Genomic DNA, 15,084 nt, shown 5'->3' on the forward strand with positions numbered 1-15,084 from the left:
TTACACATCAGCTAGTTTATGATGTATAACTCTGCAGAACGATTTGATTTTTTACTGCAGATCATCCAGGAAGGCTTCTATTTGTCTTGGTCTTTCATAGACACAACCCTTCTATTACAAAGTCCATATCCTAAGAATTTAGAATCATCTGCTTGGATTCCATTTCTCCTTAGATTTTTCACTGATACATGCGGTTTATAACTTGTAAGGATAAGAATTTGGTTTGCAACTATAAATTACATCAGTGATGCCTATTATCCATGATTAAATTTGTCCTGCTGCTAGCCAGTTTTATACTACTGTATATCCTGCAATTAATTGCTACTGTAATTCCTTTAATAAAGATAGTATCTAGTAAGTTTGGGCTAGCCTTGCTCTTTAAAATTATCTTGCTGCTGACTTTTACACTGCTTTGTCATCTGCAGTCACTGTTGCTGGGCATTTTTACATTGCTGTATCATCTATAGTCTCTTATTTCTTAATGAATGCGTTAAAGATTTTGGGCAGAAAAAGGACAATTTTGCACCAGTGAAAACAGGAATAGCAACAGCCAACCACTTTCTAATTTATATCTGTTGCTCAAAAGATGTTTATTACAGTTTAATAAAAAGCTACTGTTTAATAAAAAAGCTGTTAAAAGTACTCTTTTAAACAGTAAAATGAATCAATATGTGGTGCTGCTGGTCTATGTAAGCCAGTAAGCCAAACTATTTGTAAAAAAATGAATTCCACAGCCAAGTAGGCATTGCCACTGTCAAGGTTTAAGAAATTCCCTCTGCCCTGTCACACTACATGCAGCGTTAAAGTGGGAGTGAAGTTCCACTTTTGAGAATGATTGGCTGGTCATATCATTTCTTTTCAGCCTGATCGCTCCATGGAACTGAGGTTGCCAGGAAACCCGGAAATCTCAGCTTCCCCTCCTCTTGCCAGGACTAAATGAAATTCCACACACCTGCATGGGAGTTATGTCATCCCCGGCCAGCTAATAAAGATGGCCGAAGATCCCAAGGAGGAAGAGAAGGAAGAAGATGGTGGTGTTCTGTGATGAAATAGGGACAGGTGAGTATAGCAGGTTTACTTCCACTTCTTATTTTAAAAACTACTGTACCCAATCCCCCCTCCCTTAACCTAAAAATGTAAAGCCTATTTTTTTGAAATTACACAACACAGTGCAAAACTGTGAATGTAGCCTAACCTATTAAATAAACCTCTAACATGTCTGGAAAAAAGTATAAATGGTAGTCCCCGAGTTAAGGACATCCGACTTACAGACAACTCCTAGATTTGAACGGGGCTTCCCTGCTCACTTGTGTGCAGGACAGAGGCTTGATGGGGAGGGCAGCTAACATGACTCTTTAATGACCAAGACAAACTCTGCAGTTGTTTCTTTTTGCATATCAAAGCACAGCTTGCTCCAGAAGTAATAAATGTCTAGGCTCCATAAAGTCCTTTTTTGCTTTGTTTGTGATTAACTCAAAGTAAGGATTTTATACAGTAACTGACACTAAGCTGCCTAATAATATGTTGAGACAAGCATCTGTCCTAATTGCAATTATTAAAATAATGTACCCGTTCTGACTTCACACAAATTCAACTTAAGAACAAACCTACAGCCCCTATCTTGTTTGTAACCTGGGGACTACCTGTAGTGCAATGAGTAGATATGCATATTTTAAAATGAAAGACTATTTATAAAACAGGGAATTTGCCATTCCCTCAAACATTCCATGGTGGGAATATTCCAGGTCCATGTGTTTCAATGGCAGTAACTGATTCCCATCAGGGAATGTTTAAATGGAAGATTCCCTGTTTTATAAATCAAGCCTTAAGAGAAAAAATGATGACTTAAATGCTACTAAAATGGCTTATTCACACCAGTTGGGACTGTGCTGAACACTGCTGCTTACAATTGCATGCAAAAAGAAGGGTCTGCAAATCATCCCCATGAATGCCTTATATCCTGTGCAGAGAGCTCGAGATCCTTAATGCCTGTGGCTAATATTCATGTTCTTTTAGAACCTTTTCTCCTAAAGTCACCCCATTGTGCTGTAGAGAGCTGTGACTACAAGGTAAAACATCCACATTAATGAGCCTTGTAGTTTTCCTATAGGCAAGAAGCTGTCATTGCAGCCACTTTAGTGTTCAGCCAGAAGTAGTGAAAATTACTAGCAGTAAGACCAATTCTTTTAACAAATATATATGACTGCATGCTTGTTGCTCTTTATTAAAGCAGGAATAAACCCAGTAAATACTCACATGTCCCTGTCCTGCCATGGGCACCACCATCCTCCTTCTTCTCTTTTGCATTCTAATCTCTTTTTGATTGGGCATGCACAGCACACATAATTTGACAAGTGGGTGGCAATCAGCCAAGTAAGAATAGTTACTGCAAGAAATTTACTGCAAGAACATTTCCTGTCCCTTTCTGCAAATATATATATTATAAAAATTCTGCCTGATCATCAAAGCGGACTTTAGTTCCACTTTAATTCTTAATGTAAGAAATGTATCTTTGGATTTCCTTTAATGAGTAAATTGTTTCATATTACCTAATTGCTTGATTGCAAATGGTCTACATCCCAACCAATTCCAATATGTCTTTATGGAGCTGATTGTTCACTGTCTCAGGTGTTTCAAATAAAAGTAAAATCATATCAGTGAGGAGTTTCTGTTGTGTGATTTTTTTTTTTATTCATGTCCTATTCTGTAACCTGGTTCCAATGGAAAGTTTTTTATTCTCCCCCTGTTTTGCAAAAAGCAATTTTTTTAAAGTTTTTTTTCTGCTCTATAAACCCAGGGTATATAAAGTGGTTCTTATAATATAATTTAAATCATTTGACAAGTTGTTGTCATTTCAGTGTCTTAATGTGATGTTATAATTGCAGGTTTCTCTTTTAAGGTTAAGGAACTTAAAGCAACTCTGTTGTGAACTGAACTAATATGACTTTTTAGCAACCATTCTTAGCATGAGTGAAAAAAATGCTGGTTCTGCTAATCATGTAAAAATGGTAGTGTGCTTTTAAAATATGCCATTTTCTTTCCTAGCAGCTACTCCATCAGTATGCGTGATTATTCTTCATTTTGACCAGTAGAGCAATATTGCTTTTGCAATAAAGTAGACCTTTACTAAAGAGCTAAGTTTGGCTAACAGGAATTCATTATTATATGTGACAATGCAATCATCACATAAATGTACTTTTAGCACATAATCACAGGCATATTAGAGCATTACAATTTAATCATATAATCAGAAGCACCAAAGCACTACATCATATGTGACGGTGGCTACACACCTACACACCTCTCTTAGGCCTTTCACGTGTATAGCATTATCAAAATCATTTCCTGTGCCCACTGCTACTAGAATACGTTGATGGTATTATTAAGAGACATGGACTATGACAGGAAATGCTGCCTGGTAAAACCTTGTGCCTACATTAATGCAGCGGCGGCCTTGTAGCCATTTAGTGTTGGGAATAAGATAATAAAGTGGGTCTGGGTTACAAAACACAGCAGAGTGCTTATTGTATTATTGTATATCCTCGATACCTACCTGATCCTACACTGATGTAGGATCAGTTGCAAGTACAAAACAGGTAAATATTTTCAAATATAAAATGGGCTATTTATGGATTTATAGACTGGCGTACACAATCTAATTAAATACAATCTAAAAATATACAGGGTTAGCAGTTCCAAAAAAAATACTGTTGTTAAATAACCATTTATCATATTTTGGGTTTACCATTCTTTTAATCAATAGTTCATTTTCATGTAGAATCCAGGCTTTGAAGCAAATAACTGTAATGGATTCATCCACTAACAGTAGAATAAACCTATTATTTACCCCTATAAATACATCTCATTGTTGGGGATCTAAAGGTAAAATTAGAAACACAGTACAGTTTACCTTTCTTTTAGCTACAACACTGCACACACTTTAGCCTTTAAAATGTAGAAAATTCTGTATATGCTGGAAAACATTAATGGGTTCAATGCATACCTATGGGTGTGTACAGGTTATCTGCTTTAATTCAATCACAACAAGCTGCATTGCACTAACAAAACAATTTGAATAAAAAGCAATGCAGAAGCATCTATGATGACTGCCCAATCACATTTAATAAAATGCTTTCCTATTATTTTAACAGGTTTCAAAGCAATTTATTCATAGGTGTTTGAAGCATGCCAGAGACAGGTGAGACTGAGTCTAGGACACACGCAGTATTACAAAGGTATCAACAACAAATGAATGTTGCAAGCTTGCCACAATTTGCAGCATAAATATAAATGCTTTTAATTTGTGATTTTAATTAATATAATAGTCTCTGACATGCACAACTGTAAATGGTGTACTGAACAATCATTGCCCCATATTAATTAGTCAATTACTATAGCTCTATTCTGCCCGAGGATATAATTCATTAGAAAATTGTCTTATTTGGGCTTCTACAGAACAGTAAAGACATATTTAGCAATTAAAGCATTTATTAGCGGTGAGTAAATAATTAAAAATCCTCTCAGTTGGCAAGTCTTCCAAACCATTTATATGATCTGCTCTAGCTGATTTGCACACCACCATCGAGTCGACATAATTACATTAGGCATTTTGCAAAATGAAAAACAATCATATGTTACCAACTACATTGGTACATTGGAACATTCTCTCCAGGCAAAGGGGCTAGTATTGTTTGTTTTGAGGTGGTGAGCATACATTCATATAAATACCAGCCAAAATGCTCTTGCGCACCGTAAACAAAGGTAAAGCCCCTTGTCTGAAACAGCCTATAGTAAGATAAGGCAGGCAAGTTTTACTCTTCTCTCCGATATCGGATGAGAATCTGGCGTGTGTACAGCGCCCGTCGTCCATTGTACGAACGACCGTCCTGGTGGATCCACGGACGATCCTAATGCAAGGGAAGAGGGAGAGCACGCAGCAGGGTGTCGCTTCATTGTTCTCCCCCTCCCCTCACCATACAGCAGAACGGCGCTGCAGGTACAGCACTTGTTCATGCATCGTACAGTGCTTAGTGGTTAGAAAGGGTTGTGAAAGATCCTTTCCAACGACAATAATTGCACATGTGTATGCAGCTTTAGTGGAATTGGGAATTTTCCACTTCTAAGCACTCTAATCGGCAGATGTTTTAAACAAGGATTAAGGACAACTTGGCAGAACAGTAGGGTTTAGATTTAAAGTTTTTTTTTTTGTAGATAGACCTCACTGGGATTGGTAATGTAGTGAATGAAGTAATGTAAAGGAAATACTAGATACGATAAAATATTATACCATACAGCTACTAATAATGTAGATTGTAGGGGTAGGGAGAAATCTTTCAGTTCTGTGTAAACTGAAAATAGATCAATTTAGGACAGGTAAAATAGAATGGTGGGAAGCAACAGAAAGATGGGGGAGAGCAGTATAAAAATTTATGACACATGGGCAAATGCAACTTGCGTTAAGATATAATCAGCCTGCATTTGATATCAGTTTAGGATGCTGCTCAGATCATTCATAGGTCTTTGACATCTGCATTTGACTTCCTTTTAAGTTCATCAAGTTGCTGGAACTGATAATACATTTCTATCAATTTGTAGTTGCAGAGAAGCAGTACTGATACAAACAAAAACCCTTTGACTTTGGCAAGTCCTTTAGTTGCTTTACCCTGCATAAACAAAACACAGATACAGTTTATATAAAATCCACCGAGAATATCTGCAATCATTTTACAAGGAGATAGACATTTACTAATAATAATAATATGAACTTTTTGCTACTATTACTTGCTAGATATTTCAGTTTCTACATAAATGTATAACTAGCTAAAGGTATAAAGGGGATGGAAGTGCCAAGGAAATATCATTTTTCATCACTTATTTAAAACGTCATTTAAAACAGAGTAATAACAGCAAACGACTTGGGTGAATCATTATGCAAATATATGTGCAAAAAGAGCAATGATCCTCAGGTTAAGTTTTAGTGTTTTGTATTTACAAATTTATGCAGCTAAAACCCTTGATTTTATTTCAATTTAACATTATTTCTCTGTAAAAGATTATCAGGTAGTACAGGTACCTGTTTCTGCACACTAGAGTGAATTTAAATACCTTCACTAGTTATGTACTAAAAGATTAAAAAAGCTGCCATTTTCAGGAGACATATTTGAAATAAAATCCACCACCTGAGCGAACTGGACCTAAACTTCTAACATACTTTGAAGTATTTGCTGCACATGCATTTCAGTTCTTGTGATCACTAAATCACTAAAATATCCCAGTATAATCTTAGCTTATTTTTTGTAACCTCTTAAAATAAAATAAAAATGTCTAACTGTAGTTTCAATGCACAAGCCCTGACAATAAAAAAGTAATACAGATGGTGTGTGGACGGGGGATGATTTATTAAAGGAGTGCAAGCTGATCTGAGCTGGACAAGACAGACAAAAATAATAAAATATATAATATAAAAGGTATGCCTCGAACAATAAAAGGTGCTATATTGGTAATAAACCATGTTCCGAGGCTTTATATTTAAAAAAAGTAATAATCCTTCCTGTATTTAAATTGTGTTATTTTATTATTTATTTATTTTTTGGACATGTTCCCACAGGTCCTCAGTCATTTCTAGCAATTTTAGTGACAATAGAAATCAAAAGAAGCTTTGCAATTTGAAAAAAAAATGTGCCTATAGACTTATGAAATACAATACAATTATCCTCAAAGTCAAAAGGTAAAGTTCCTACCATGAACAGTTTCACTCATACCTTAACAGTACCAATTTACTATACCTTCTCCACTCTGTGTAGCTATTGACCATATACATAACAACAAACAGAGAATTATATGCAGGAATATTAGTTTCAGATAATTTTTCTTACAAAATGTACATTTTACAAAGAACAGTTTTTTTCTGCCAGCACCAATAATTTGATTTATTAAAAATGATTCTTCATTGACTGAATCAATCCTTGTTAACTTGATTTGTAAAATAAATATTTTTTTAATCAAAATGAATAAAACCTTTCCCAGCCAAGGACATAAGGGTTATGATAGAACAGAGCAACCTGCAATAGGCTTTCTCAATAAACCCTACCCTAAGCTGCTTTTACACTGTTTAAGAGTTCATGATCATTTCAGAGACCATGAACAGATATTGAGCTGGTGCCTGATATTTGTACATTAATGTATTCAGCCAACAACAAGCCACCACCTACATTCACAAAGTGTGAAAATTTGGTGGCTGCAGCCCATCCATGTAAAAGTGATCTGCTAGCGGTATGCTTGGCAAAATGTACACTAGGCTGCAGCACATGTCCATACCTATGTATGTTGTTCATGTCCTGGACCAAATTACCCCAGTGATCTATTTATTCAATCCTCAGTTCTCCTCTTCTGATCTGCTGATACAAACCACAATTCTTTGCTGATAGCTACAGGCCTTCCTCTACCTGTGCAGTTTAGTAAACCATGTGATCATATCTTTCTTCATTTCTTGACCATACTATCATTTCTTGACCATACTACTATCATTTCTTGACCATACTATGCACTTACTGTAGGTATCAGTATTATATTTATGAAAAAAAGGCAGGAAGAGCTTAATAAATTAACAAAAGTTTTGGAGTAAATTGTATTATATGAAAGGCGGTAATATTGGAAACAGAGTTAAAGTACATCTAAAGCCAAAATAGTAGGGTAAGGTTACAGCTTTAGACTGTTTTCAAGCATTCCGTACTTCATGTAATACTCATAAAAAGAATCCTTTGGTTTAAATACAATTTAGGTCTGAAAGTTTGTTAGCACAATTTGCACAAAGCTTATTAGGAAAACAACGATTTAAACCTGGCAGCAGGTCACAAAGTAGAAAAAGAACCCTAAAAGCTATTTTATTGTTGTAATGATGAACCCATTATAGCTAGTGTTTACCTATTCCCATCAAAAGCCTGTTCTATAATAAAAACTTTTAAGATTCCTGTTAACAAAAACAAATACTGGAATACTACCAAAGTCTTATCCATCCACAACCTAATGTAACAAGTCACAACATACATTGTTGCTGAAGATTTTTGTAGGATGTGTATTGATTTTTAGATAGGCTTGCAAGACAACAAGTTGTTGCGGTTCTTACATTGAGAGTTGCTTGGTCTTATTTGGCACATGAAGCATATGGACATATTTGTAATTACATAAAGACTTTCGAACCAAGTGTTTTGGTCTCCATGTCAGAGATCAGTTAGCATCTTAAGGAGATTACTTTTTCATTACAACTTATATTTGTCATTTTAGGTTTTCTAAAGTAATGTTTAGTTTTCTTTTTACAGAAGCTAGCTTAATTACGGCAAAACACTGACTGTCACCAGATCACCACCACCACTTATCAATCCAGCCTTCTCAAGGTCCAGCGCTCAATCAGTCATCGCAAATACTGGGAAAAGAGTTAAAAAACTTCCACTCTTTCTATTCCAGTATACAACAGTGATAACGAAAACCATGAGAAGGTACAATGGTCTCATTAGGGTTGGTGTCACCCAGTGCAGTAACACAGTGGGCCTGATTTATTAAAGTTCTCTAAGGCTGGAGAGAATACACTTTCTTCAGTGAAGCTGGGTGATCCAGCAAACCTGGAATGGATCTGGTCCAGGATTGAAAACATTTGCTAACAAATAGCTAATGGCTTTTATGAAATCCATTCCAGGTTTGCTGGATCACCCAGCTTCACTGATGAAAGTGTATTCTCTCCAGCCCTGGAGAACTTTAATAAATTAGGCCCTGTATTGGAAAATGTTGAGATCATGCAATTCGCCAACATTCTGGAGCATCAGACAGTTTAGGAGAGTGTTGGCTGCAGAGGAAGTGAGAAATAAAGCAAGTATATCATCTTATTCATAGCCCCTAGGCAAAAACAAGCAGTTATTGGATATTGCATTGGAAAGGGGAACCATTGTAAAGATAATCTTTTTTTTTTTTTTTTAATTTAGCTTTTATTTCTACTTCAATCACATTGTTATAGTTTAAACCACAAAAATCTGGGCAAAATCAATGACGATAAAACCCGAGCAGCAACTAAAACAACAGTGTATAAAGCTTAAATGCTGCACTTTTTTTATTACATAGATTAGAGTAATTTGGGGTTTTTAGTCTTAGTTGGTGTCACCTGGTTCTGCCCACATCCCCTGCACCCTTTAGTGATGGCAGAGTGCTGCAACGCTCATATCCCGTCTCTAAAAGCCAAGGTAAACTAAAGACAGACTCTGCTTATACATTATTGCTGGAAAAGAACTTCTATGCAGTGTATATTGGTTTCAAGTTTCCATAAAAATTAGAGGATTTGGTTTATCTTGTATTCTACAAGTTGTTTTTTGTACATATGAAAATGTAATAGGCATGCATTATACTGTTTTGGATAAATTACTCATAGCTCCTACAGAGTATATATGGTTAAACTGATCAAGCATAATGAAGCTGCTTGAGCTGCCACAATATTATTAATCAAACTTATAAAACATAAATCACTTTTTCATTTGCTTAAATCCTATTGTTTACTTAAACTGAAATAAGTTTGATTAAAATTAATTAAAAAAAAAAATACAGTCGTTGTTTAAAGCAATTGCCCATTTTAATGAAGCAAAGTGGTTTACTTTTTTCAGACACAAATTATGGCTAAGTATTAATTGGACACAAAAAATGAATCTTAGCAACCAATTTTGTATTGACTGAAGTTTAATCAAGATGTAACATGTTTGTTTCCTATATAAAACAAAATAATATATTAAAATGCATTTCTAGAGAAAATACAAGTTGCTTCTTGCTAAAGTATGCGGCATTTGACAACGATCAATGCAAATGTTACAAATAAACAGTGTTTCTTTATACTAGCCTTGCATTTAAGATGATCCCTTCTGCAATGGAACAAACGTACCTGCCTGTTTACAATCCTCTTTTGTAACGTACACTCAATGTATGATCCTGGCATACCCAGCAGCAGGAGAAACATTGAAATAATTCAAAATCCATATTAAGTAATATGTAAAAATATATTTGAAGAATGTATTTTTCATATTGCTTAATGTGGATCTTTTAAGTAAGTTTACCATTTCAATCCAATAAATTACTTTACCTCTATGTTTTACTAGATAATGTCTACATGTTTACAACAGAACTTTATGACATTAGTGACTGTTTTATAGTCCACTTTATATTACTTTTAAAATAATTACTCAATATCAGTGTTTTCTTCATTTTACCCTCAAATATATAGACCCCTTTTAATCATTTTCATTTAGGATTACCTTTGAAACTATATCCTAAAAAACAGTCAGGTCTCGCTAAAATACCCACACATGTAAGTCACACATATTTCTTCATTTTAAGTTATGCACTCCTCTCTTAAACATATAATACAAGAAATGTAATTACGTGACACAATTTTATGACATTGATTTTATTTCATTGTTACCTGTGTCTCTATTTTCCTTCATATAGCTGAATAGTAAAATGTGTCACAAACATAGATTACTTCCTAAACATGTTCTTTGGACTGACCATTCCTCAACTAGGGGAAAAATGACTACATGAAGTAACATTTGTCAAATATACCAAAATGTGTTTATATAACCTGTCTTGATGTAATAAATAAATACATACATGATACTGCTTCTTTCAATTGCCAAAAAAAACCCTCTCTCTTTACTCTCTTTACATTTTACTTACCTTTAGGGGTTGGCAAATGGATTACATATATTTTTTTAAAGTAGAGAGACTTTAACCAATCAATACATTTACAAATATGAGACTGGTCATTTAGGGTAATTTGAATACTAAAGTTAGAAGACTTGTCGTATAAAGACAAAAAGGTCATGTAATAGTAACCTAAAATTTAGTGTAGCATAAGGAAACATATTTAAATTCAGGGTCTCTAGGTATAAGGGAATATGTAACCTTCTTCATGAAACCATGTATAAGCCACGTGGGTAAACTCTCCAACAACATTTAGGTAAACATTGAAGGTATGCATATTGTTTTAGAGTGTACCTTCTTGTCTTGGGGGATATACTAGGGCATATAAGAGACATGCAATCTTTCACATGTGATATTTCTTGTGCCTGAGCAGCCAGTCTGAAATTTGGGCATACCCAATCTGTACCCCTACATTAGAGAGGCTGCAAGGCAGCACAGCACATATATCTTGTTGTGTGATTATCAGGAGACACTGTCATTTTGACCTAATAGTTCCTTTTTAGCAGGTACATTAAAAGTGTGCTACTTATATATCCTGTAGGGGCATAATTAGAATTTACAGAATGTATCTATCTATATCTATTTCTGATGTTTATGGTTTGATCCACTTTAAATTTGATATCTATGTGTATTGTGAATTATAAATGTTTATCATCATACATTTTTTTGAGTATATAAACATAATAAAACATAATACGTAACATAAAGCATATTTCACTACAATGGGGTTTGAATGGCATATACATAGGAAAACAATACTAAGATTGGAATAATAAGTAGGAAACCACATGAATACAATTCAATACTGTTCTAGAAATTGATTCTGAAATAGTAAATTAACAAAATTATCAAAAGACTCTGTTGTGGTAACATGGCAATATGTTAAGCCATAAGGTTGGACTGTATTGCCACAGAATACACTTAGGCAACAAGTTACTATTGTACATGAATAAAAAAACAGCACATAAACCAGCGGGTGATTGCAATGCTGTTTCTTTCAATGTTGTGAAAGGTTTGATTTACTTTGAAGTGACCATGTAATACCTAAGCTGCAGCAGTGCTTGTATACTGTAATTGGTCAGATTGAATGTGATTGTTATCTGGCTATAGAGACAGTCATTAGACATTTAACTTATGATCAGATTGGTTTATTTGTAAGAGATGAATAAACCATTTTCATATAAGTTTTTGTCTACTATCTGTATGTATTAAAGGATGAAATAGAAAACCTAATTAAAATCTCATACTCAGTTTCACACAATGTATTAAAAAGGAAGAAGGAAAAGTGGTGCTATGACCCACAGTGATCTATATCACTTAGTCTTTCCTTCGGCTTTTTTTTTCAACAGGAAAATCAGAGAGTCTTAATTAATTAATAATAAGGTCAAATTTAGACATTATATCTGATTGCTTTGGTTTCTCACATTATTCTTTTATGCATATTTCTTCTCAGCAGTTAATGATTTATGTGCTTTACTAAGGTTTCCACAAAGGATTCACATTTTCGAAGCATCGACACAACAAACGGCAAAAGCAATTAAAATTTGAGAAACTGAAAAAATGCAATACATTGAATAGTGTAAAATTAAGGACCTTGGAGTTTGCCTAAAGTATAAAAAACTTTTCCACCGCCCTTTTCACCCCACCTTTCTTAACTTAAAGTTGAATACTTTCTCTTAAAGATCTGAGCCCACAGAGTTCTCCTCCAGGATCATAGAGCCAGATGACAAATCAGTGCCAGACCTACAGAAGTCTGTGGGGTTTTACTTCACATGCGTGGCCTTGAAAAAGCCAATAGCAAGCCCTGGGTGAGGTAAATTTTCCTTACCATTAAAGATTTTTATTTTCTCACTAAATATGTTTGTTTCTAACACCTATGTACCAGGGGAGTTTTGTCTGCTTTTGATTGGATGATTGATGTATTTCAGTAAATCATCCCCTACATGTCTATAGTTTAACAGTAGTTCCAGGGGTTTATGTTGCAAGTTTTGAATAGTATACTATCATTACTAATATTAAATGTTAAGCAGAATGTAAAACAGTCTTACCATATTTATTGAAGACACTGGTCCAATGCTGTTAACATAAATGTCCACATCAATAACGGTGGGCTTAGCTGTGAAGAAAAATAGCAAAAATTAGATATGTAAGCTAAGTGCACACACAGGCATTCCTATGGCAACACTAATGATCACAGTAAGAAAGATACAAGAAATAGATAAAAGATGATACATTTCTTTCCAGAATATGTATGCACTATAGAGGATTTCTACCTTTGAATAAAACTTTGTTTAAAATCACAAACCAGTTGTAAATACATTTACAATTTATACAATATCCACCTAAAGCTGAATTCCAGACAGATAGAAAGACTCAGCTAGTGCAGATGTGTACATTCATAAATTTGTTTTTAGATATCCTTTTACAGTCTACATTACAGCAGGCAGAAGGAGGAAGAAACAACACAAGGAATCAGGTGTTCTATAGTGCAGGTTATATAGTGGGGTTGTGAAGACGACCTGTAAGTAAAGCTCTGACTAAGTAAAGTAGGACTTTTTATGATTTGAATTCTGTTTTGGGACATTGGCCCTGATTAAATAAAGCTCTCCAAGGCTGGAGAGGATTTTCTGGATCACCCAGATTCACTGATGAAAACGTATCCTCTCCAGCCTTGCAGTTGCTTAAAAAATCAGGCCTATTGACTCAGAAATTAGGTAAGTCATAGCAACCAGCTGCCATTTTCAATCATTCCCCATTGTTCTCCCCTGTATTTCTCTTGCTACAATACTTTTTTTAAAGTTAAAATTATGGAAAAATTAAATAAAAACATGTTTTATCCCCCTATACCAAGAAGAATCAGCCATATATTCAAGAGCAACACTACTTTACAGTTGTTTAAAATGATAAAAAAAATCCTTGGAAATGTAATAGCGGTGAGACTAAACCAGTAAAAAGAAACAAAAGAGTGGTTAATGTAGATCTAAAAACATTGTAGCAACCACATATACAGACGGGTTATTTGCAGAATATTGTTTGTTTTTTAATTTAGATCAGCCTCCACCTTTTTAACATGGAGGGACTTCTAAAAATACCTTTCAGGTCTTAGGGAACCCCTTCTATGATTAGTTTATTTAAAGCTTACAGTTCACGGAATCCCTGGCAACTGCTGGAGGAACCCCAGGGTTCCATGGAACCTTGGTTAAGAAACACTGGTTTAGATACATTTTTATACTTCATGGAGAAAAAACAATATAGTGCTGTACGACATTTTACATTCGACCGTTTCTAAACATGCATTATCCCATAAGAATGCTGGAGTAACAATAAACTGCATCAGCACGCTCTTCAGTCACTGTTAGAGACTAATACGCCATTTTCTTACTTGCTATTCATCTATGTATCCCCTTAGAAGGTGGGTGGAATATGGCAGATACAGTGGTTAACATTGCAGAGTATAGACATTGTCGCTCCTCTTTGCTTCGTATAGGTTTCTAACTAACTGTAAACTATTCATACAAGCCTAATTGTTAAAGTTATTGAGTCACAAATCCCTCTAATTCCTGGATTTTCTTCATCAATTTCCTAAATCCGTAATGATTACCTAAATTATTACTCATAGGATTATATAAACAATATTCCAAAGGGTTTTATTTAAAAATAAATCATTAACACGTATATGGTATACATATTTACCCCTGGTATACTTATTCATAGAGATATTGATGTTTTTAGAAGAAAATAAATCATTTATTTACAAAATATATAGCAATACATCTAAATGTTTTTCAGAATATTATTGTAAGGCCCTGGTCAGCACCAGTTCTCACCAGAAACCAGTCCCCCAATCTAACACCACAGTTTTCACCCTTAGTAAGCCCCCGCTCAGCCTCGGGAGACTGGTTGGGTCCCCCAACACTCTGTTGCCCCCAGGACTTGGTTTCTGCGCGTGGGCTGGCAACAGATGAGGAGCCCACAGATAAACAGTACAAGAATATCAAGTAATCCAAAATACAAGCTAAGGTCAAACCATGTAATCAGTCCATCAAGCAAGGTACAAGGGGGTAGGCACAGGCAGAGTTGGGGTCACAGACAGAGGTCAGTCCAGGCTGAGTTCAACAAAATGTCAGGGAACAGGCAAAAGTCAGCAACGGGAAGCACACACATTTCTTAAGCACAGATTAGCCCAGCTAACATTACACAGGAACCATTCTGCTAATCAGCTGTAGCACAGCTCCAAATTCCACTAATCTGTGCAGCCTCAGTGCAGGGGATGCCAAGAGGAAGAAGACATCAAGAGGGAGACAAGGTTGCTGCAACCCGCAGAGCACTAATCCTAAAACTCCTATGCTA

General features: G+C 35.1%; 1 protein-coding gene across 1 annotated transcript in view; it reads right to left on the bottom strand.

The window, feature by feature from the left end:
* The window catches only part of GABRG3 (gamma-aminobutyric acid type A receptor subunit gamma3), a 253,015-nt gene that overhangs the window by 188,324 nt on the left and 49,607 nt on the right, over positions 1-15,084 (bottom strand). Inside the window, exon 3 of the mRNA XM_072412880.1 lies at positions 12,783-12,850. Within this exon, the coding sequence (XP_072268981.1) occupies positions 12,783-12,850 (68 nt within the window). The remainder of the gene's footprint in view (positions 1-12,782; positions 12,851-15,084) is intronic.

The sequence above is a fragment of the Pyxicephalus adspersus genome, chromosome 1, assembly GCF_032062135.1.
Source record: "Pyxicephalus adspersus chromosome 1, UCB_Pads_2.0, whole genome shotgun sequence".
In the NCBI taxonomy this organism is placed as follows: domain Eukaryota; kingdom Metazoa; phylum Chordata; class Amphibia; order Anura; family Pyxicephalidae; genus Pyxicephalus; species Pyxicephalus adspersus.